Source organism: Hyperolius riggenbachi, chromosome 4 (assembly GCF_040937935.1).
Source record: "Hyperolius riggenbachi isolate aHypRig1 chromosome 4, aHypRig1.pri, whole genome shotgun sequence".
Classification (NCBI taxonomy): Eukaryota; Metazoa; Chordata; class Amphibia; order Anura; family Hyperoliidae; genus Hyperolius; species Hyperolius riggenbachi.
The window spans coordinates 272,923,501-272,947,725 of NC_090649.1; the positions used below are offsets into that span (position 1 = coordinate 272,923,501).

A 24,225-nucleotide genomic window follows, 5' to 3' on the forward strand; every position below is an offset into this window, starting at 1 on the left:
TGTTTGTTTTACCTTCTTCTGATCCTTAACTCGCTCTGCGTTGGAAGTGGAAACTCTTGCAAATGAGGAGTTGTCAAACGCAATTAGAAATTGTGTGATCACGTGACTATTGGAAACAAGAGTAATCGGTATGGTTTGGGTTTATTAACATCATTACAGCAATAACCTTTAGTAGTGCTTCGTGAGAGAGTTGCCAAGGAACATGAAATAAGAGAGCTGTGAAGCCAGGCTGTGGTTAACTTTGAAAAACTGTTTGCGGTAAGCCTGTATCCCCTGTAAGGCGACTGGAAACTGTGAATCCTCCTGGAAGTCACTGTTTATTGCTTGTTCCCACAGACTGAAGAGAAAAAAAAACATAGATCTTCTAATGCTCAGGTTTTTTTGTGGGTTTTTTTTCGGAATGGATTTCCAGTTTGTTTTATTACTTTCTCCTCTGACATCACCAAAGTCTTCTGCAAACACTAGACTTAGTTGGCTAGAATGATTACGCATGATTGTTTTGGCCAACCGTCTGACTGGCAGCCTCTGAAAGTCCTGTATGCTTGACCGAGCTGTATGAGCTGTCCTATGAAGAGGGGAGGCATAGGGCAAGCAGGAGACACCCTGCTGTTTATGGGGACCTTGCAATCAGCTGAAAATGTTCAGCTTGGCTGAATGCCTCTGCAGGCTTGTAATGGAAGCAGGAGATCTGCAGAATATACTGCAGGACATAGGGAGGTTGCAGGGACATGGCAGTTCTCTTCCAGAAGACATCAGAATCCTCCATGCAGAGATATCACTGGGGCTTTGTAAGGATTTTGTGAGTCTGAAAGAGTTTTTTGTGTGGGGAAGCACCTGTATGCAATTAATGGTAAAAATAAAGAATTTAAAAAAAATCTCGGCCATCCACTTGATGATAAAAAATATATATAGATTTATTTGTTTTTCAACAACTATACAGATGTGTGGTACATCAAGTAAATTATCTCTTCCAAGATAGAGCTAGAGAGATGGATGTATCGTATTTTCCGCCATATAAGACGCACTTTTTCTCCCAAAAAATGGGTAGAAAAAGTCCCTGCGTCTTAAATTGCAAAGGCAGGTAATCCCCGACTTGCCAACGCCCGCTGATGCGAACCGCTGACCCGCCACCACTTCGAGGATTGCCTGCCTGTGTGTTCCTGCCTCCCCTGCGTGGCTCTTCCACTCCCTTCCCTCCCTTTGCATCTACACTCCCCCCGTGTAAGTATAGAAGTGATCGGGCAGCTGGCTTACCTAGTCCATGCGCCTGCAAGGATTGCAGACCTCCTTCTCAGCAAGGTTGGCTCTAGTGATCGGTTTGTACTGATGACGCGGTCAGTACAAGCCCTTCACTAATAATCCAAACATTTGTATAACGCTTTTTTCATGGTGGACTCAAAGCGCTCAAGACCTGCAGCCACCAGGAGGTGCTCAAGAGGCCACCCTGCAGTGTTAGTGAGTCTTGCCTTCAACTCCTTACTGAATAGGTACTGACCCTAGCCAGGATGCGAACCCTGGTCTCCCATGTGAAAGGCGGTGCCCTTAAGCCACTACTAGAATCAACCGCGCAAAGAGGAGGAGGTCTGCAATCCTTGCGGGCGCATGGACTAGGTAAGCCGGCCGCCTCCTCACTTGTACACTTCTTGGGGGGGGGGGGGGGCGGAGGAGACTCAAGGAGGGGTTGCAGAAACTCATGAGGGACACAGGAGACACATGACGCAATGTAAGGGACACATGAACACAGGAGGATACATGGGGGGGGGGGGGCACATAAGGACACCATTTGGGGAGAACATATACAAGCTGGTCCTGGAATATGGACAGACCAGGTTTAGTATATATATATTTACCAGGGTTTTATCCTCTAAACCGAGGTGCATCTTATATTCTGGAGCATCTTATACGGTGGCAAATACGGTATATAGATTTTTATTTTTTTAGAATTGTCACTATAGCCTATATGCTGTGTAGCAACAGGTTAGGTCAGTGGATAAAAGACATTCTGAATTGCTGTCATGATGTCAAAAGCAATCCTTTATACTGAGCAGAAACTTGCAGGATCATAGGAGCAGTTCATTACATTTCAGGCCTTTGATAAGATGTTGATGTTTCTACCATCTACCTTTCCATCATTGTGACCCACACAAACCCTGAGCACACTGCTTATTTTAGGGGTATTTGCCAGAAATGGTCTGGAAAGCACACTTCAATTCTGCAAAGCTGCATTCCACCTGCATTATACAGTAAACGAGCCCCATTGTGACATAGAGGAGGCTGGAACTGCAGTAAGTGGAGACTTCTCAAACAACATGCCATGATACGTCCTCTGCCAAAACCAGCTGTTTCACTTTTTTTTTTTTTTCTTTTTTTTCTCCTGTGGATTTCAGGATTTAAATTACACTACTCTCTTTATTTATTTTTTTTCTTAAGGGCAGTGGGTTTTTATGTTGCCATTTCTTAAGGGCAGTGGGTTTTTATGTTGCCATTCCAAATGATAAATTGTCTCCACGTGTTCATGTCTACTGGTGGAAAAGTGTCTGTTTCTGTCAACATTCTTGCAGCTGTTGTCCAGATCAATAAGCAGGACCCAAAGATGGAATTTTTTTTTTTTTTTTTTTTTGAGCTTTATCGCACCAGTGTATCAGAGCAGCAGTGGCTGCACAGTCCGCAACACATGAACCCATGTGCTAACAGATTTGGGGCCCTAGTCATTAAAGCCGCATACACATGGGGCACCATTGTTGCTGTTGCTAGCACCCAGGAGATGTGTGCGCAACAGCTCGGTGACAGCTCCGCCTGAGCGACAGCTGTCTACACATCTCTGCCCAACAGGCAGAGACACGGTGGAAGCTGTCGCCGAAAGTTTCGTCCCCCCGCCGGAAGCTCCCTTCTGGCTGTGGGTAGCTGTCGTTAGTCCACACATACACACGCAGTACGCGTGGTGGACTAGCGACAGTTGCGGAGACAGAAGTTGCCGGCGATTGAACTTTTCAATCGCACACCAACTGCTATCTCCGGCGACAGTTCGGGGTGCGTGCCTCATACACACGGGGCAACTGTCGCCCAGACATGCGCATGCCACATGTTTGTGGCAACAGTTGTGCCCCGTGTGTATGAGCCTTAAAGCCTCGTACACAAGAGGCACAAATGTAGCAAGAGACCCCATAAAAAAAAAAGCAGTGACAGCTCGTCGCCAGGTCCCTCTGTGCAGCAGCCGTACACACGGCGCACAGAGGGACAGAGATGCGGCGGAAGCTGTCGCCGAAGGTTCCCCCCCCCCCCCCCCCCCCCCCCCCGCCGGAAGGTCTGTCCATGGTAAGTGGGTTGCTGTCTAGTCGGCATACATACTGCAGACTAGCGACCGTTGGGACAGCTCTAACTAGCGACGGTTCGTGGCGCGCGCGTTATACACACGGGGGACCTGCCGCTGCAACACACGTGTGCCACGTGGTTGCAGCGACAGTTGTAACCCGTGTGTATGAGCCATAACAGTGAATTTACAGTCCATACATTACATAGTCTCTTGTCTCAGCAGTCACAGACTTTCCCAGCACTTATAGACTGTCGCAGTGACCGCTCATAGTCGCAGCTACAGATCCTACATGCATAGTTATATTATCGTTTTAAATAATAGTATACCATGAATACCATTCCCATGATTTGTTTACATTTTGGTTTTTTTTCCACTTCACAACTGAGGGGTTTTACCCCTTGAGCACCAGAGAAATTTTCACCTTTCAGCGCTCCTTCCATTCATTCATCTATAACTTTATTATTACTTATCGCAATGAAATGAACTATATCTTGTTTTTTTCGCCACCAATTAGGCTTTCTTTAGGTGGGACATTATGCCAAGAATTATTTTATTCTAAATGTGTTTTAATGGGAAAATGTGGGAAAAAAATAATTTTTCAGTTTCCGGCCATTATAGTTTTTAAATAATGCATACTGCTGTAATTAAAACCCCATGAAATTTATTTGCCCATTTGTCCCGGTTATAAAACAGTTTAAATTATGTCCCTATCGCAATGTTTGGCGCCAATATTTTATTTGGAAATAAAGGTGCATGTTTTTCAGTTTTGCATCCATCCCTAATTACAAGCCCATAGTTTATAAAGTAACAGTGTTATACCCTCTTGACATAAATATTTAAAAAGTTCAGTCCCTAAGGTAACTATTTATGTATTTTTATTGTAACTTTATTACAAAAAAAAAAGTTGGGGAGTGTGGGCGGTAATGAGTTAATTTTTAGTGTAAAACTATTGTATTTGTATATGAAAAATGCTTTAGGGTGTAGTTTTACTATTTGGCCACAAGATGGCCACAGTAACTTTTTGTTTATGCGACCTGCAAGCGTACAGGAAGTACGCTTGCAGGAAGTGTTATGAGGCTAGCAAACTATTTATTTTTTTCACAATGATCACTGCTTCTCATAGAAGCAGCCGATCATTGCCGGGGCTTAGATCAACGAACGGGAACAGGTTTTCCCTTTCATTGATCTCTGAGCGGGCGGCGGCATGCACGAGAGCGCTAGCGCGCGCACGAGCGAGCAGGAGCGCGTGCAGCGGCGGGAGGTGCGGATATCTCCGTCCCTCGGGGTGAAAAAATGGAAAAAGAGACGTAGATATCCGCACCGCTGGGGGTAAAGTGGTTAAGTTACCTTATTATTATTATTTCCAAGAACTACATTATTATATCAAATTATATAGAGCGGTTTTATTAACATCACTCACTCATCCTTCAATCAGAGACTTAACAACTTATTTTTCCTATGACATTTTAGAATCCGCTTGTGGTAGTTGATCTACTAGTTTCGGGGGATGTGGGTGGAGCTGAAGCTCCTGGCATAGACCAAGGTGAACAATCATAGATAAAATATATTTAAAAATGATTACTCCTGACCTTGGTCAAGAAGGAATCAGGAGAAAATGGAGTATTGTGTTTGTACAAGGGTCATCCGGAAAGTAATGCTGGGCATACACGGCAGTCACGCAGGCTTACCAATCGAGCCTGATGGCTTGATTGATAATATCAGACGTGTCCGATCACCGCGGGCGGACAATAGCGGCGAATCGAGCGGGATATGAGAAGCGCCGGCGGGGGTGCGGCGGGAGTCGTTCCGGCGGCTAATCGAGCTGCCGGATCGACTCGTGTATGCCCAGCATTACATCATTTTCAATTAATACATTTAGGAGCCATTTTAATTTTTTTTAAAGGGAGTCAAAGTGAATAAAACAAAAAAAAATACTTAAAGGGAGCCTAAATTGGGGATATGGATTTTTTTCCTTTTAAAATACCAGTTGCCTGACTCTCCTGTTGATCCTGTGTCTCTAATACTTTAAGCCACAGCCCCTGAACAAGCATGCAGACCAGGTGCTCTGACTGAAGTCAGACCGGATTAGCTGTATGCTTGTTTCAAGTGTGTGATTCAGCGACTACTGCAGCCAAAGAGATCAGCAGGTCAGCCAGGCAGCTGGTATTGTTTAAAAGGAAACATCCATATACCTCTGTTAATGTTCTCTTTAAGGAGAGTGAAGGCTCTGGGTCCTAATAAACTTTTTCATTCCTCTCAAGGTTCCAGCACAGGCTCCCCTGTTCATATCACCCGCCATGGGAGGCTTTGGGAGCCTGAGTGCTCCTGAAGAGCGCTTGTGCTCCCGACGACTTCCAGAGCCTCCCACAGCGGAGAGAAAAGTCTCCAAGCCATTGGTCGGATACAGCTAATGAGGGAGCCAGCGCGGGGACTGTGAGCAACGAGAAGGCTTATTAGGACCCAAAGCATTTTTTTTTCCATTTGCCTTTATTTGTGCAGTAGTGATCAGGACTTCCACACAAGCATTTAGGTATAGCACTGCATTCAGTGACAGTACTTTTTACCTTACTGGTGACACTGCATCCTTATTCTCAATTTTGTATCCTATTTCCTGGTGACATTACATCACTCTCTACAATTGTTTATTAGAATAGTGGATGTACTCTGTACCTACTGCATCCTGTTTAGCTTTACAGTTTAGCTGGTTTATTCATGGGGTACGTTCCCTAATGCATTTTTTATTATTTTTTTGTGTGTGGGGGGGGGGGGGGGGGGGATTTATGAGTATGTATCATGATTTTTGCCTCTTGAATTATATGGAGGAATTTTAGCCCATACCTCCTATACAGAAGCGCTTAAATAGAACCAGAGATGAAATAACTAATAGATTTATACATACCTGGGGCTTCCTCCAACCCCATCAGCCTGGATCACTCCTACGCCGCTGTCCTCCGCTGCCTCTGTCCGCTGGTACCGGGTCCCGTCATTTCGGACAGTCGACACAGGCGCAGTGCCCTCCCTCCGTACTGCGCAGGCGCATGCGTAAAGAGCCGGAGGGAGCCCCTGCGCATGCGTACAACTGGCCGCATCCAGCGGAAGTGGCGGGGCTTTAGCTTTCCAGAAGATTTACTTTATTATTGTATAATCATTCTTTGGTAGAACTGTGTGTGTGTGTGTGTGTGTGTGTGTGTGTGTGTGTGTGTGTGTGTGTGTAGGCTGGTTGACTTGCTTCATGACCCACTGTCTCTTGAGTGTAATGATTGGTGTCCGCTAAACAGATTTTCTGATTATTGGTGATCTGCAGTATCACCAATAATACAGATGCTATACCTGATTATGTGGTGATCTGCAGAATCACCAATAATGCTAGTATAGCCAGACACAGGACTACCAAAGTGAGATGGTGTTTGGTGCAACAGTAATGAGGAATATGAAGTTTCCCGAGGAGCGGGTGATTCAGACAATACTGCAGCCTCTGATCACCTGAGGAGCTGGCGAGTCAGGCTCTACTGTAGTCAGTGGACACCTGTGGAGCAGGTATCACCAACTGAGTTGCAGAGAATGATCACCTGAGGAGCGGGTGATTAAGACTATACTGCAGCCAGTGGACACCTGAGGAGCAGATGTTTACAGACAGTGCTGCAGTGGAGCTTCACCTGAGGAGCAGGTGCAAAGCCACAGATCCCTCGCCAGTGGCTAGGCCCACTGGTGAGCAAGAAGGTCAGACAAGCAGAGTAGGCAACGTACGGGCAGATAAGGTACAAAGACAGAAGACTGATTCAGTGTCAGGTCCAGGCAGGGTCGGCAACATGAATCAGATGAGCAGAGGTACAGAGTCAGTAAGCAGGAGAATAGTCAACGGAAGCAGAAGGTCATAACAGATAATACAATAAACTAGTACTTTAAGCTATCAACAGAATCGGGCTAAGTGTGGATTCCCAGCTCTGGCTGGTTCTAGCACACTTTGGGATCTTACTAGGTCTGAGCGCTCACACGTTAGCATTTGCAACAGCAGACACGGGACAACTGACAGACTACCACTATATATATACATAGCAGCTCCGCAGCGCCGCCCCAGTCACTCAGCCAATCCGAGATAACGTTTGGAGTCAGCTGACCTGGCAGATCAGCTGACTCCCCTTCTATTCGCATAAAGGTCCTGGCGCGCGCAGCCCTCAATCTATGTGCAATAGAAGGACCAGGCAGAGCACCAGCATGTAATTGCGCTGCCGAAGCCGCTGGCTGATACGCGGAGATAGCCGCCATGCTACAATTAAACATTGTTGCTAATTTAACTTTTCTATATTCTTGGCTGCTTTCTTGACTTTTTTTTTTTTTTTTTTCCTTTTTCTCTAACTGCTTTTTGTTGTTAAAGCGGAATATAACCCTGCATTTTAACTTTGCTCTAAAACATTATTTACAGCATATTATATGCAACCAGCATTTTTTTTTTTTTACTAGACCAGCATTGGAAGGGTTAAACACAGAGGTTTAAAGTTCCTTGGAGAGATATGCAGAAGTTCAGATAGATACATTTTAACTAAATAGAATGTAACAAGTTATAAATGTTACACACTCTTTGGCTGTTCTCCAGCTCCTCAGTCAGAGAGATGAGTCACATTCAACACTTAGATACATTTATGTAAACAAAATGTATCTATGTCAGCTTCGGATGCGTCTGCAGAAATCTAAAGGAACTTTAAAGCTGTGTGTAACCCTTCCAATGCTGGTCTAGTAAAAAAAAATGCTGGTTGCATATAATATACTGTAAATAATGTTTTAGAGCAAAGTTGAAATGCAGGGTTATATTCCGCTTTAAATAGGTAGATACTCCTGCACTGATTGGGCTTGAGTTCTCTGAGGCTAGAGAACACTAATTCTAAAATAAAATGTCTGTTTGTAACCCTTGCATGGGTAATAGCAGCACACAATAGTGAGGATTTTTAAAAGCATAGTTAATTTTTGTTCAGTTGTTGCATAGAAGTTGACCTGGTTCTATTAACCTATTTTGGTTCCTGGACGTAGTTTCTACGTCCAGGAACCATGCGCGCTCCCGCGGCCGATCGCGCGCGCACTCCCGGCCGCGGATTCGGTAGCCAGGGAATCAATGTATCGGGCTACGGTGCCCGATCACTGATTCCTCTCCCCCGCTGAAAAAGCGACAGCTTCTCTCAGAAGCTGCGCCTTTTCTGGCCGTTCCCTGCCCAATGCGCCACTCTAAGCGTGTGTTACGCTTAGAGTGACGTCATGTAAACAAACTCATGGCCGCCATCTTGTGGCCAAAAAGTAATACTACACCTGTAAAAAAAATAATTTAAAATTAACACACATTTACATTATAAATCTATTGTTTACCTCCCACCCTCCCAAAACTACCCAAATAAAATGTTTACAATAAAAAAAAAAAACCATTACAATTAAAAAAAAAAAAGTAAATATTTACCTAAGGGTCTAAACTTTTTAAATATCAATGTAAAGATGAAATATTTGTATATTTTTTTTATTTTAAACTTGTAAATAGTGATAGATGCAAAACGGAAAAAATGCACCTTTATTTCCAAATAAAATATTGTCGCCATACATTGTGATAGGGACATAATTTTAACAGTGTTATAACCGGGACATATGGGCAAATACAATACGTGAGTTTTAATTATGGAGGCATGTATTATTTTAAAACTATAATGGCTGAAAACTGAGAAATAATGAATTTTTTCCATTTTTTCTTATTCTTCCTGTTAAAATGCATTTACGGTAAAGTGGCTCTTAGCAAAATGTACCCCCCAAAGAAAGCCTAATTGGTGGCGGAAAAAACAAGATATAGATCAGTGCATTGTGATAAGTAGTGATAAAGTTATAGGCTAATGAATGGGAGGTGAACATTTCTCACGTGAAAACGACGGAACCTGAATGGGTTAAAGAAAGGTCTCACTCGAGGTGCTGGCACAGGGCAGCAATTGTACAACCGCTGTTGCACTAAAGGTGGCCATACAGTTACAATTTTTTTCCCCTCTATATCTGCCCGATTCAATCACTCTGATCTAGAAATTGATGCTGCACCTAGCCTGATCGTTTGATAGATTTTCAAGCAGTATCTGTCAGTCACTCTAGACAGAAGATATTGTTTGGCTGTGGGTTGGAAGCAGCAGATGTTGGTGCATAGTGTTGCACTGCATCGAATAGTGCAATTCTACGTTTTCAATAGCTTTCAGCATGAAGTTTATTAGAGATATATGGCTGTGTGGCAATAATAGACTCCTCTCATATCAGAGTTGATCTGACCTGGATCCACCTAATGGTCGAAACTGGTGGCCACCTTAGTGTATGGCCACCTTAACCTTTCAGCAACCATTTTTTTCTATTATATTTTATGATCATAATAAACTTCTATTTTCCAGTTTTCTTCTTGTTGTCTTTGACCATTTCCTTCTTAATTGAAGAAGCACTTAGCCACTAGGCACAGTCTTCCTACCCCAGCACTTTTGAATTTTAAATGGAAAGGCTTGGAAAGAAATTCAAATCTGCTAGTTGCAATTTTTGTTGCTTTACATTTTCTTTAATTGAGAGAGAACATTACAAAAGTTTATTGAAATAGATGTGGATAACATGATTTCAATAAAGGTTATCTCAAATGTGTGTCATTTTGTTTCAAGATTTTATCACTGTGCAGTTGTTTTTCCTACTTCTTAACCCTCTGAATAAGTGAGGGGTCAGGAAATGACCCCGCCCAGTGGATGGTGATCAGTTCCTCATCTGTACAGCAGTACTGTACAAATGCAGCAGAATTGTGGTAGCTTTAAAATTGTTAACTTATGGTTCACATAAGGTGAAGGTCTAAGACTGCGATTACTGAATGAAAGCATGATTACATGCTACAGCCACCCATCAAAAATAGTGAAGGAAATTATGACAGATGTACTACTCACCCTAGAATTAGAATAGATTTTTCAATTTGTTAAAGGTATTAGAAGCTATGTATTCATTGTATGCATCGCTATCCAGCTAACGTCTCCTTTCTTTATTTTTTTCAGAATTCCATTCGACACAATTTGTCATTGCACAGCCGGTTTATTCGAGTGCAAAACGAGGGCACAGGGAAAAGTTCTTGGTGGATGATCAACCCAGAAGGAGGGAAAGGTGGAAAGGCACCCAGAAGACGTGCAGTGTCAATGGACAATAGCAACAAATACACTAAGAGCCGGGGAAGAGCAGCAAAGAAAAAAGCATCAATGCAAGTTCCTCAGGATACTGCAGATGATACACCACTTAAGTGGCCAGGAAGTCCACCATCACGAAGCAGTGATGAGTTGGATACTTGGACAGATTTTCGATCCCGTACAAACTCTAACGCCAGCACGATAAGTGGCCGTTTATCTCCTATTCCAGCTACAACTGAGCTTGATGATGTCCACGATGATGATTCACCTACTTCACCCATGTTGTACAGCCCCGGGAGTATGTCTCCTTCCCTAAGTAAACCATCTACAGTGGAGTTGCCAGGGATAACGGACATGACTGGAACTATGAACTTAAATGATGGTCTAACGGACAACCTTATGGATGATTTGCTAGATGACATTTCTCTCACTCCCTCTCAGCAATCATCTCCCGGTGTTGGCATGCAGAGAAGTTCCAGCTTTACTTATGGCACTAAGAGCTCAAGCCTTGGCTCCCCATCCAGTACCTTCAACAACACTAGTAGCTTCAATTTTCCATTAACTTCTCTCCGACAGTCTCCAATGCAAACCATCCAAGAGAACAAGCAAGCAACATTTTCTTCCATGAACCATTACAGCAACCAGTCTCTTCAGGACCTGCTGACTACTGACTCACTTAGCCATAGTGATGTGTTAATGACCCAGTCTGACCCTCTTATGTCCCAAGCCAGTACTGCTGTCACTGCTCAGAATTCCCGTAAAAATATAATTCTAAGGAGTGATCCCATGATGTCTTTTGCTGCCCAACCTAATCAAGGGGGAAGCCTGGTGAATCAGAACTTGCTCCACCACCAGCACACATCCCATAATTCATTTATTGGTGGCAGTCGTGCCTTGTCAAACAGCATAAATAGCATTGGTTTAAATGACAGCAACAATTTAGACTTGTCCAAACACCAGCAGCAGTCAGTCACTCATTCTATGCAAACCCTCTCAGACTCACTCTCAGGACCCTTGTACAATGCTGGCATGAACTTTCAAGCGCATGAAAAGTTCCCAACTGATTTGGACCTGGATATTTTCAATGGGAGCTTGGAATGTGATATGGAAGCGATCATCCGAAATGAACTGATGGATGCAGAAGGGCTGGATTTTCACTTTGATTCCCTTATCTCCTCTGCCCAGAACAGCTTAGGGGGAAATTTCACAGGTTCAAAGCAGACATCATCACAGAGTTGGGTGCCAGGTTGATGAAAGTCATGGAAGTGTGAGCCAGGTCAGTATCTTCTTTAAAATAAAATGATACTTTGGATTAGAGTTTGACGGATGAGTTAAATATATTCACTCCTAAATATGGCTTTAACCACTCCCTGGGTTATTCCTCCTTAAAAACCAGAGCAATTTTCTGCATTTCACACTCCTCACGTTCATTAGCCAATAACTTCATCAATACTTGCTACACAAATTATCTATACCTTGTTTTTTTGCCACCAATTAGGCTTTCTTTGGGTGATACTTTTTGCTAAGAATTATTTTACTTTATAAGCATTTTAAAGTGAATAACGGGAGAACAATGTAAAAAAGTTATTTCTCAGTTTTAAGCTATTATAGTTTTAAAATAAGAGCTACTGTAGATTTAACCCATACATTTGATATGCCCGTTTGTCCTGGTTATTACAACATTTAAATTATAATCCTAGTACAATGTATGGCGACAATATATGATTTGAAAATAAAGGTGCTTTTTTCCATTTTGTATCCTTGGCTTTACCTGCAAATATGGCTCTTTTGTATCTCCCCACCACCCCTAGTTAGCCAGATGTATTCCTGTATAACCCCCCTCCCCCATAGTTGGCTAGATGTACCCCTTCCGAGCCCCAGGTAGCCAGATGTGCCTCTGTATACCCCCCACACCTGAGTTAGCCTGATGTAGTCATTTATCCCCTCCCCCCCAAAGTTGGCCAGATGTGGTTTTTAATTCCCCCCCCCCAGATAGCCTGGTGTATGCCCCTGTATCCCTCCCCCATGGATTGCGAACTGTGTGCCCCCACCACGGGGATAACCAGGTGTGTGGCCCTTTAAAATACCACCCACATGCCAGGTGTCTCCCCCCGTCCCGCAGAGATAGGCGCAGGGAAGCGTTAGAAGTCACAAGCTCTCACCTGACCTTGTTCCACCGGCGATCGCGATCTCCTCCCTGCAGTACCGCTGTCAGCCTTACTATGCTGCCCGGATCGGGTCCCGGCTTGATGACGTCATCAAGCCGGGACCCGATTCATTCAGCATAGTGAGGCTGACAGCGGTACTGCAGGGAGAGGGACCCGATCGCAGCAGGAACAAGTTCAGGTAAAGATTGTTACATTTTAATCCTGCCCTGCCCAGCCCAATCGCAGCATGGAGGGACAGGGAGGGGGGTAATTACAGGGGATCAGGCAGGTGGTGGGGAGATCGAACCCAATGATGATAATTTTATATAAAAGGTATATGCCCCCAGTATAGAATAGATAGGTATATGCCCCCAGTATAGATTAGATAGGTATATGCCCCCAGTATAGATTAGATGGGTATATGCCCCCAGTATAGGTTAGATGGGTATATGCCCCCAGTATAGATTAGATGGGTATATGCCCCCAGTATAGATTAGATGGGTATATGCCCCCAGTATAGGTTAGATGGGTATATGCCCCCAGTATAGGTTAGATGGGTATATGCCCCCAGTATAGGTTAGATAGGTATATGCCCCCAGTATAGATTAGATAGATATATGCCCCCAGTATAGATTAGATAAGTATATGCCCCCAGCATAGATTAGATAAGTATATGCCCCCAGTATAAGTTAGATAGGTATATGCAGGGGCGTAGCAATAGCCATAGCAACTGCTATGGGGCCCTGGAAATTTTGCTTTGTTGTTCTAACCTCTGACTGTGTCTCAGGGCTCATGGACTACACACACTGTGCATTGCATGAGAATGTAAATTGACCAATCAACACATCTATAGGGTAGGGACAGGTACAGTGGCCTAACAATAGGGGGTGCAGAGGTAGCCACCGCATCAGGGCCCTTGGGCTAGAGGGGCCCTGGGGGGCCTACCCCTCAAACACAGTATTAGCTCTTTATTGGCCCTGTACTGATAATATTCACTTCTATATTTGATCTGAATAGTAGTGATCATTAACACACAGTTTCCCATCCCCTTCTTGCACCTCTGACACTGTGGTTGTCCTTGATTGTTTTTGGTGCGCCGTATCAATTGTTATGTATAGAGTGCTTAGGGGGCCCCAATGCTAAACTTGCATCGGGGACCACAGCTTCTTAGCTACGCCACTGGACAGGTAGTATTGCTCAATAGTGCCTAGATATGATGGCACCACAAAAATGCTGCTATGGGGCCCCATAATTTTTAATTACGCCACTGGGTATATGCCCCAGTATAGATTAGATGGGTATATGCCCCAGTATAGATTAGATGGGTATATTCCCCAGTATAGAATAAATAGGTATATGTCCCCCAGTATAATTAGATAGGTATATGCTCCAGTATAGATTAGATAGGTATATGCCCCAGTATAGGTTAGATAGGTAGGTGGGGGGAGCGGGGAGAGAGGAGTTTCCACTTACCTGCCTTCATCCTACACGCAGCTTCTATCTTCAGCCTCTCCTGGCACGCATCACATCGGTAAGGGCTCCCCCTGTGATGACATGTGGTCACGCCATCACAGGGGGCGCTGTTACCATAGCGACAGACGTCGGCCGGGACAGGAAGTACATAGAAGCTGCGCAGGATCCAGGCAGGTAAGTGGAAAGTAACTTCTCTCTTCCCGCAGCTCTGCCCGATTCCCGTAAGCCCGCCGCCAGCAGCAAGCGAGGCCCCCCGCAGCGTGAGGCCCCAAGGGGGGCTTGGCTTGCTTGTATGCTGGCGGCGCCCCTGACCCTATACACCCAGAGATGTAACTTGGCCTGTTGCCTTAGCATTATCCTAACTTTAAGCTTCCTTAGAGAGCGATCAGTAGTTTTCACTATGCCTGCTAGCATAGGACTACGGCAGGGATTAGATTGTGAGCGCATCTGAGGGACAGTGAAGTGGCAAGACTGTTACTCGCTGTAGATCCGCAGCGCTGTTTACATTTAATTAACCCCCCATACTGTAAAAAAACAGCGTGCCAGCCGCAATCGCTGCGGCCTCCTTTCTCCCCCTGCACGGAACGGGCACTTGAGCGACCGCCCGTCCCTGCTAATCTCGCGATGAGTGAGATGATGCAATTCCGCGTTAGCCTGTCCTGGGGGAGCCACTCTGCGGCCGCCATCCTGTGTTGTGTGCGGTCGCAGAGTGGTTAAAGGTGGTTATGGTATTGCGTATCTTTTAGAGCAGAGAGGATGTTCTTAGTGCAGGTCCGCTTTCACTAAAGTAGGTGACTGAATTATGGTGTTATATTTGAATAAGTAGGGAAGTAGAAAGAAGACCAGGAAGAGTTAGCTAAACATCTGCAGGTACAGCAGAAATCTTAAAATCAAATTGAATGGAGACTTGTATGAGTGAAGGGCTTCTAGTATTTGTAGAAGTGAAGAAAACCTGCACCAGCACTGATCATGCTCAGCATTAACAGAAAAGCTTTTTATGGTGATGCTTGTGAGAAGTGAGTGAGAGGAGGTGACCCCAAGCTGGATAACAAAAGAGTCTCTTAGGAGTAGTGAAGGTTCTGGGATGGATGATATCTGGTGATAAGGCCTATATAGAGCTTTGTATGATAGTGTTAGGAGTTTGAACTGGATCCTTTGGGTGATTGGTTGCCAATGGATGGATTGACAGAGAGGCAGCAGCAGAGGAACTAGAGAGATGGATGAGACTAACAGTTCAGTAGGGGATGGAGAGGTGCCAGTCTGTTTTTAGTAGGCCACAGAGTAGGGTGTTAAAGTAATCATGACTCTTGTGTAAGGAAGGGACAGAGGGCATGATTCACCAAGCTTTTTCACCTGTTTTCACCTTACCTTATTTTTGCTCCCAAAGTGCAAAACTATAATACAAGTAAAATAACAAAGGTAATATTGAAATAAAGTTAACCTCTTAAAGGGAACAAGAGCTAACCTAAAGAAAATATTCTATACATACCTGGGGCTTCCTCCAGCCCCATACGCGCTGATCGATCCCACGTCGCCATCCACCACTGCCCGCATCTAGGTGAACCGGCTCCCATCAGTGACGTCATCGGAGCCGCACTACGCAGTAGTGCGCCCTCTACGTATCTCTCCATACACTCTTGCAGAGATACGCAAAGAGCGCAACTCTGCTACGCTAGACTGGCTCCGACTGGCTGCAGAGCGGGGACCTGGTTCTCCTAGATACGGGCAGCGGTGGATGGCGGCGTGGGAGCGATCGGTGCGTATGGGGCTGGAGGAAGCCCCAGGTATGTATAGAATCTTTTCTTTAAAGGATACCCGAGGTGACACGATGAGGTAGACATGGGTATGTACAGTGCCTGGCACACAAATAACTGTGCTGTGTTCCTTTTTGTATTTCTCTGCCTGAAAGAGTTAAATATCAGGTCTGTAAGTTGCTGACTCAGTGCAGACAGGAAGTGACTACAGCGTGACCCTCACTGATAAGAAATTCAAACTATAAAACACTTTGCTAGCAGAAAATAGCTTCTGAGAGCAGGAATGAGATACAGGGTCAATAGTTCATAGATTTTAGCTCTGGCATACTTCAATGAATGTGTCATTGAGCAAAAACAATAAAACAGTTAAAACTTAAAAAGTAGATTTAAACATAAAATAAAACTGGAATATCTTAAAGGGAACCAGAGATGAACGTTTCACACAAAATAAACATATCAGTTGATAGCTTGTAAAGAATAAATGCTCTACCTGATAATTTTGCCGCTCTGGTGCGCCTTTTTTAGTGTTTTTTATCCATTATTGCTCCAGGAAAAATCAAATATGGCTGCCGGCTCATATCCCTTCACCTTCCGGGTTATGAGTTGTTCTGGATGTGCTGTCTAGGCTATATGAGACTATGCTGCTATCTAGGCTAAATGCAGCCTTTCATCTATGTGCTTTCATTTTGGTATGATGTACAGCTGCCTGTAGGAAGTGTCTCTCATAGGAATGAAACTGCAGTCATCATCAGTATCTAGTGCACACAGGGATCATATTGCAGCCACAGAGCTTCTCTCTCAGCAGGAGCAGCCCCTCCCATGTCATCACCCATGTCATAACAGCTCTCAGTATGCAAAGCAGGAAATCTAAGCCAGGAGGGGGAAGGCTTGGTCTTGAAAAGACTCCACAGAAGAGTGACTCAGCTATAATGATTAAAGGTCAAACCTAGACTGAGCCAGTCTGGGATTCTTATCACAGCTGCTAATAGACTAATTAAGCAGATAACAATGAAACTAAAAGCAGGGTAGGTGTTTACTGTCATGTTCCCACTGATAAATGTAATAAAATACATGAGGGTGCTTCCTCTCGTGTTCTCTTTAAAAAGTCATTTTCAGGAGAAGGAAGAAAGATACAATAGTTTATTTCATTACTGTATTTTCGCCTTGGGTGTCCTTTAAGTTAGCTCTGGTTCTCTTTAAGGACCACGTACATTTTCAGTGATCTGTGCTGCGTGGGCTATCCAGCCCGCAGCACAGATAAGGATTGCTGCAGGGCGATCAGACCCCCCCCCCTTTTTTTTCCAACTAGGGGGATGTCCTGCTGGGGGGGTCTGATCGCCGCCTCTCTGTGTGGCTGAGCGGGTGGTTGCATGTGTCAAAATATGGTTGAAAAATATCTCATCACAAATACTGTATTTTTCGGACTATAAGACGCTCCGGACTATAAGATGCACCTAGGTTTAGAGGGCAAAAAATCAGGAAAAAATAAATATATATAATAAACCTGGGGCGTCTATGGTCCAAGGGCGTCTTATGGACTTTTTCCCCAAACTGTCTCTACCTAAGCTACACTGCCAAGCTATACTAACCCCTGCTGCTCACTAGTTAAACTAACTACTTTACATTAACCCTTGCTGCCCCACCAGCCACACTACACTAACCCCTGATGCCCCTAAAACCTACACTGCTTTCACTACCTACACTAAGCTACAATTCCCCCACTACCTACACTATGCTACAATGCTCACACTACCTACACTATGCTACAATTCTCACACCCACACTAAGCTACAAACACGTTTTTCACACTTAACGATCCTAGGTGAGAGGCTTGCTGCCAGGATCCTGTGCTACTGGTGATGGGGTTGACATCCTGAGTCCCATTCAGTCTCCAGAGTTGAAGGGTCCTGACCCCGGAAGCAGCAGGCAGGCAGCAGTGACATTGGTGGTAAAGACTTTAGGAAGTGCTGCTATGGGAGCCGGAGTCACGTGGGCAGCGCTATCTGATGGCCCGCGTTCTCAGCCACTGATGTCCTGGTCACGAAAGCAGCGGCAATGAAGCAGCAGGGACATCGGTGGCGAAGACGTGATGACGTGCTGGAGCCGCTGCGGGAGCCGGAGTCACGTGGGCAGCGCTATCTGATGGCCCGCGTGACTCAGCCGACGATGTCCTGGTCCCGGAAGCAGCGGCGATAAGGCAGCAGGGACATCGGCGGTGAAGACGGTCTCACTCCTGAAGCCAGAGCAGTACTGCTACGGGAGCCGCCTATGTCCTAGTCTTGGAAGAGCAGCGAGGACCAGATGCCTCTGCGGGAGTGAGATCCAGGGAGCAGGAGTGCCATTTGCTGAAGGGAGGATAGGAAAAGAAGTGGGCCAATGCACTGGTGACATGAAACGAGGAAGCAGAATGCAGGACTCGGAGCCCGCAGCTGGATAGGTGAGGGCGTCCGATATGTCTTGCACCTCCTTGTGAGGGACATAGATGTACATTCGGACTAGAAGACGCAGGGACTTTTTCTCCCCACTCTTGGGGGAGAAAAAGTGCGTCTTATAGTCCGAAAAATACGGTATCGCTATATTACTTGTCATGTACAAGTTCCCACAGTTAAATGCTGCCCCCCTTCAGTATGTCTCTGAGGCAGTTCACTGCACTGAGGGGCATGATTTAGTGGTATTTGCATATACCTTTTGCAGCAGGATCTCCAGTTAAACCAACAGAAATGCTGGTTCAGTTAATATTTCCTTAGGGCACTTTAACAATAAACAAGAGGCGTACTAGAGGCTATTTTGCATGTCCAGTTGCTACATGTACAGTGCTGGCCAAATTCAATTTCTTCCATATCTGGACTGTTTCTGCTTTACTTCATTGGCTAGGAAGCTAATTTTATCTGACAGCAAGTATTGTGTGTAGGGAAATACCAAAATGCCAACATGGCTGATATCCATTAAATTTGTACCATATGTTGGAGATCATATAGCATAAGTCAACATAAATCATTCTAAAATTTAAACTGTGTACAGAATGCATTGTTCTACAAAACGAATAGCATTTTTCCCCTTTAGCAGCATGTACAAAAATCAATGATGGTTAGTGGAAAAAAAAAATACTGCAAAGCAAGAAATCTTTGTTAATACAGCAACCTTGCTGGTTGATGTGTGGATTATTAGTGACTAGATCAGAAATTTAAAAAGGTGCAGTAATGACCAAAAATAATAGAGAAGTGAGCCTTGGCCCTGTTTCTTTGCCCCATCTTTTCACATTCGAAGCTTATAAGCGGTCTGGCAGTAAATAAGGTGGCAATTAAAAGGACATTTCAGGATGTTCTTTGGTGTGGGAAAAGGGGGAAGAAAATAAAAACACTCTGTAGCACTTTGTATTTCCTACAATTACACTGTACTACAAGGAACGCTGAAGTTCCTACAACACAAGACGTCAGTCATTCACAGTGGATTACAAAAGACTCTGACAGGGACATTGGGGAGTCGGGACAATTGAATGTACTCCATACTTTTGGTAGTTAGCTGAGGATTTTCAATCTCGGAAGACTGACGAGTTGCATGAGATTTTGAGGTGTGTCTATACATATGCTAGGCTAGGTGACAAGTCAACCGTAGCTTCAGCTGTGCTCACAGAGACTGCAGGAAATGGATGGGGTCAGGGGCTGAAAGGAAATTTGTAGGTTAGAGTAAGTTCACACTAGGTCCGGGAACATATCCGTGGCTATGTTTATTAAAACCCAATGAAAACTGGAGCCATGGATAGCAATGTTAAAAATAGTCTTCACCCAAACAAAAAACGGAGCCGTCTGCGTTTGCATGGACTCGTTTTAAAAACCTGAACAGAAGGTCCGGATTTGCTGCATTTTCACGCAACGCGTATGGATCCTGATAAGCGCAGGGATAGTGGCCGGCAATAGAAGAACAGATCCCCCTCTACACAGGCAGATTTGGACACAGAAACCGATCCATTACTGTGTCACAGCCTGGGGGGGAGAGGGGGGGCTGCCATGCTGGAGCTACTGCTCCAGCTAATTGCGCAAATTATTAAAATGTCCGCAGCAAATGGGGAAGATTACCTTCTCTCTACTTCTTCCGCCCGCTGCACTACTTCCTGCAATGCCGCCCTCTGAAGTAAACACCCCCTCCCCCCCCCCGGGCATACGTTTCCATGGACTGGAAACGTATGCTCTAAATGCATTGTTTATTAAAAACGCAGGTGGGGGGATACAAAACCGAGTCCATTTAAAACTGATCCGATCTGTCGCGGACCTAGTGTGGACCTAGTCTTAGATCATATGCTTGCTTGAAGAGATGAGTTTGCACACTGGTCTGACCCTTGCGCATTTTGCAGCATACAGTAAAAAGCCATGCACTGCCAATTAAAAACTATAACCCACTAAAGTATCAAAAAATTTCATGTTGGTCTTGTATGGTTGCAGGGTTTTTTTTTCTGCGGCAAATGATATGGCAACCTTTTGGGGTTTTTAGTGCACAACACACACACTTTTCTAATTGCAACATACTTCACCACAATCCCAAAAATTACACGTGGAAAATTAGATTATAGAGTTACGGCAAAATGACAATTCGCAGGGACAAATGTGCTTCCCTGACTTAGACATTCTTGACTTTCTAAAGGTAAAAACCTTTTTTTTTTTTTCGAAGTCTGGGTGCGGTCAGGGTTGCTGTGTGTTATAGCGTGGATGTCAGCCGCAGCACAATGGACCCCAACAGGAAATCATGTGCCATACAATGTTCCTAGACGCGTTACAGTGCAATGCGTGGGAACACTTTCTGTACTGTGAACGGTAATAGGAGTCAATTGACTTTCATATTACCATGCATTGCGCATACAATGTACGGTTTGTCATAACTGACAGCGCCGCACATGGTGTGAATGAGCCCTAAAGTATTTTTGTAGCTTTGGCATCTTCTACAACACTTTGTAGAGATAATTGTCATGTCACCAAATGTTTTCAGAGGAGTTTACAATGTAATCCAAACTCTAGACATAATCTAACTTTCCTAGCATATTGATATGTTTTTATATAGTGTTGACATCTTCTGCAGTGCTTCACAGCACAAAGTCATATCACTGTCTTTTCCTCAGAGGAGCTCACAATCTTAGGCCCGGTTCACATTGGCATTAAAAAGCGGACCGTAAGCGTAATGGAAAGGATACTGTACAAACGGAACAGAGGCATATGAATCCAATGTTAACCTATGGAACTGTTCACATGCGTCAGTTCGTACGGATCCATTGCGTACGTTCCACTGAATGGAACTCAACTTTACTGCAGCACCTTTTTTTTTTTTTTCTGGACTGTTGAGCCCAGCGGACCGGAAACAGAAGATGAAGCCCTGCATTGGGGGCAGTAAGAGAATGGGACATTTCTTCACATTAGTTAAAAAACGGACCATTAGGAGGGCAAAATCTACTGGGGGGGAACACACGAACTGGGACTTACCTGGGTGGGGGGGTGGGTGGGTGGGTGAGGGAGGGTGCCGCAGCAAAGCGAGCGGGTGAGGAAGGGTTAAAACTTACCCAGGCGTCTTCTTCATTACAGCCAGGCGGTAGAGAGTGTTTCTTCCAGGCTTTCGTCTTCTTCCGCATGATGTGACTAGTTATGACGCAGAAGACTGAAGCCTGAAAGAAACCCTCTCCACCGCCCGGCTGCAATGAAGAAGATGCCTGGGTAAGTTTTAAACATTCCCTTTCCTGCCTGGCTGCTGCACCCTCCCTCACCTGCTGGAATGATAAACTGAGTGAAAATGATCCGACCGGTGACCAGATCCGTTTTCACGGATCCTTTTGCCAGTTTGGACCAAGCCAGACTGATCCGGTGAAGCAGAGACCAGATCCACTTTACTGGATCCGTTTGGCTAAAAAATACAGTGTGAACCAGGCCTTTACCCCCTATCGTAGTAATATTCCCTGCCATGGGTTAAAGCTCATTGCACAATATGAGCCAAAACTGTGTGATCCACCGTTATTGGGGATGTTCACCTTTTTATAACCTTCTTATTTAGCACAGACATAGGAAGTGGTGGTTCAGCAGAATTTAGAAGTGCTTGGTCTAGGACTGCAGAATACAGAGGTAAGCTATATGCACTTTTGCAGACGACTCTACAGCTGTGGTTTTGCTGACTTACTCATGAAATTGTTGAAAAAAATGTTTGCAAACTAAAAAAAAAATCATATCTGTTCAAAGCTTCTAAGTTTCCTAAATATTTCAAATCATTCATGCTGTGATGGTCAGTATGTTGTAGAAAATTCCAGTCTCTAATTTACAAGAAATGTCTTCCCCCCCCCCCCCTACAAATTGAGCATGAACTGCAAACGACTAGGTGATGACTTACATTGCATGCATGTTCATGATTTTCATTGCAACTCAGAATGCATGGAGAATGCAGCGAGAATGGTAAAGCACATTCACATGAAAGAGCTGCAGAGGCAACCATTCTAAAAATGTACAGCCACATAAATCTCCATCATGCAAGTGCTTAAAAGCATTAAAGAGGAACGCCAGTGAAAATAATGTAATAAAAAAAGTGCTTCAGTTTTACAATAATTGTGTATAAATGATTTAGTCAGTGTTTGTTCATTGTAATAGCTTTCCTCTCCCTGATTTACATTCTGACATTTATCACATGGTGCCATTTTTACTGCTGGCAGGTGATGTCACTGGAAGTAGGAAGTTGGAAACAGCAGTAAACAGCTATTTCCCACAATGCAACAAGGTTCACAGACCGGAAACTGCCAGGACCATGGTCCTCACAGTTTCCTGTGGGAGGGGTTTCACCACAATATCAGCCATACAGCGCCCCCTGATGATCTGTTTGTGAAAAGGAATAGATTTCTCATGTAAAAAGGGTATACGTTACTGATTGGGATGAATTTCAATTCTTGGTCACGGTTTCTCTTGAAATGTTTTAACAAATCTAAATCCTGTTTGTACTAATTTAACTTGACATTAATACACAAAGTAAAAAACACATTACATTGTAAAGCACCACACCTAAAATGCATACAAACTGGTTTTTTTTTCACCGCTCATACTTTGCAGAATGCAGAAACATGACATCCCACCAGTATGGTGCATTGTGATGCCATTCAGTATTGTACTCCTGTATGCATTTTACTACATTTTCTTTCAGTGTATGGAGCCATTACAGAGCACAAAACTACAGGTCGATTGAAAGAAGTCTATTAGTGCTGGTGTAAAGATTTGTGTGAACCATACAATTTGACCAGGATATTAGGCATTCAGTTCAACCTAAACTATTGCTAGATTTAGGACACCAGAATTGAGGCATCCTACCCAGCCAGCACTAATATGAACTTTCATACAGAAGTGGAGGGCTGGCACAGGAAAAGTTTTTGTGGTAATAGGGCAACGAGTAGTAGTAAACAGATCTTGCCCAAAATGGGAAATTGTTAATGGTGTCCTGCAATGGTCAGTATTGGTTGCCATTACCCTGTATTCATCCCAGTGGATGGTATAGAGAGTAATGTTACAATCTTCACAGATAATCCTAAATTGCTTTAGAAGGATCTTGACAGAATAGCTATGTGGGCAGACATATAGCAGCTAAAATGTAATGTTGATTGATGTAATGCATGCTACTTGGACATGCCAGTTGCATAACATATCAGATTCTGTAAATGGGATCCAGCTGAGAACACCAGACTTGGAGAAGGACTTGGGAGTACTGGCTGATAACAAGTCAAGCCATACCCAATGCCAAGCGTTAGCAACTACAGCAAATACAATTCTGGAATGAATAAAATATGAAATGAGTGTGAGGTACCTTTATACTTATGTCTATAAATTACTTCTGTACGGGGTACAGTTTTGGGTGCCACACTATGAAGAGGACATCAAGGTTTTAAAACGGGTAGAAAACAGACAATTAAATTAATCAAAGGGACTGAAGGCCTCGCTGACCTAGAAAGTTTAGACTGCTTATTTGGTTTAAATTGAATTACTCTGAATCTGCTAGGAATCTATTGCACAACATTATTAACAAAATGTCAGATTGAATGTAATGTCGATTATCAAAAATCTTTAAAAAGCATTGATTGGATGGAAAATCTCCTATGATTGGGGCTGGGCAGGAGCCTTAGCGTTCCACTGCATTTAGCAGTAAAATTTTGCCATTTTTTTTAATTTACTAAAAATTGATGTTCTGTGTGTTCGGAATAAATCCCTTTCTGATCAGATTCAGATCTGTGGGGGACTGATTGTTTTGCCACATTGGGTGGCAATGTATATGCGTATGTGTATGGTCACCTTTAGAGGTGACCTAATCTGATATAAGCCGACCCGTGTATAAGCCGAGGTACCCACTTCCCCCCCAGAAACCAGGCAAAAGTGATT

The 24,225-nt window shown here is 44.1% G+C and overlaps 1 protein-coding gene across 1 annotated transcript in view; it reads left to right on the forward strand.

Annotated features, from left to right (window-relative positions):
* The window catches only part of FOXO3 (forkhead box O3), a 91,416-nt gene that overhangs the window by 63,411 nt on the left and 3,780 nt on the right, over positions 1-24,225 (forward strand). Inside the window, exon 2 of the mRNA XM_068231265.1 lies at positions 10,345-11,746. Within this exon, the coding sequence (XP_068087366.1) occupies positions 10,345-11,721 (1,377 nt within the window). The 3' untranslated portion in view covers positions 11,722-11,746. The remainder of the gene's footprint in view (positions 1-10,344; positions 11,747-24,225) is intronic.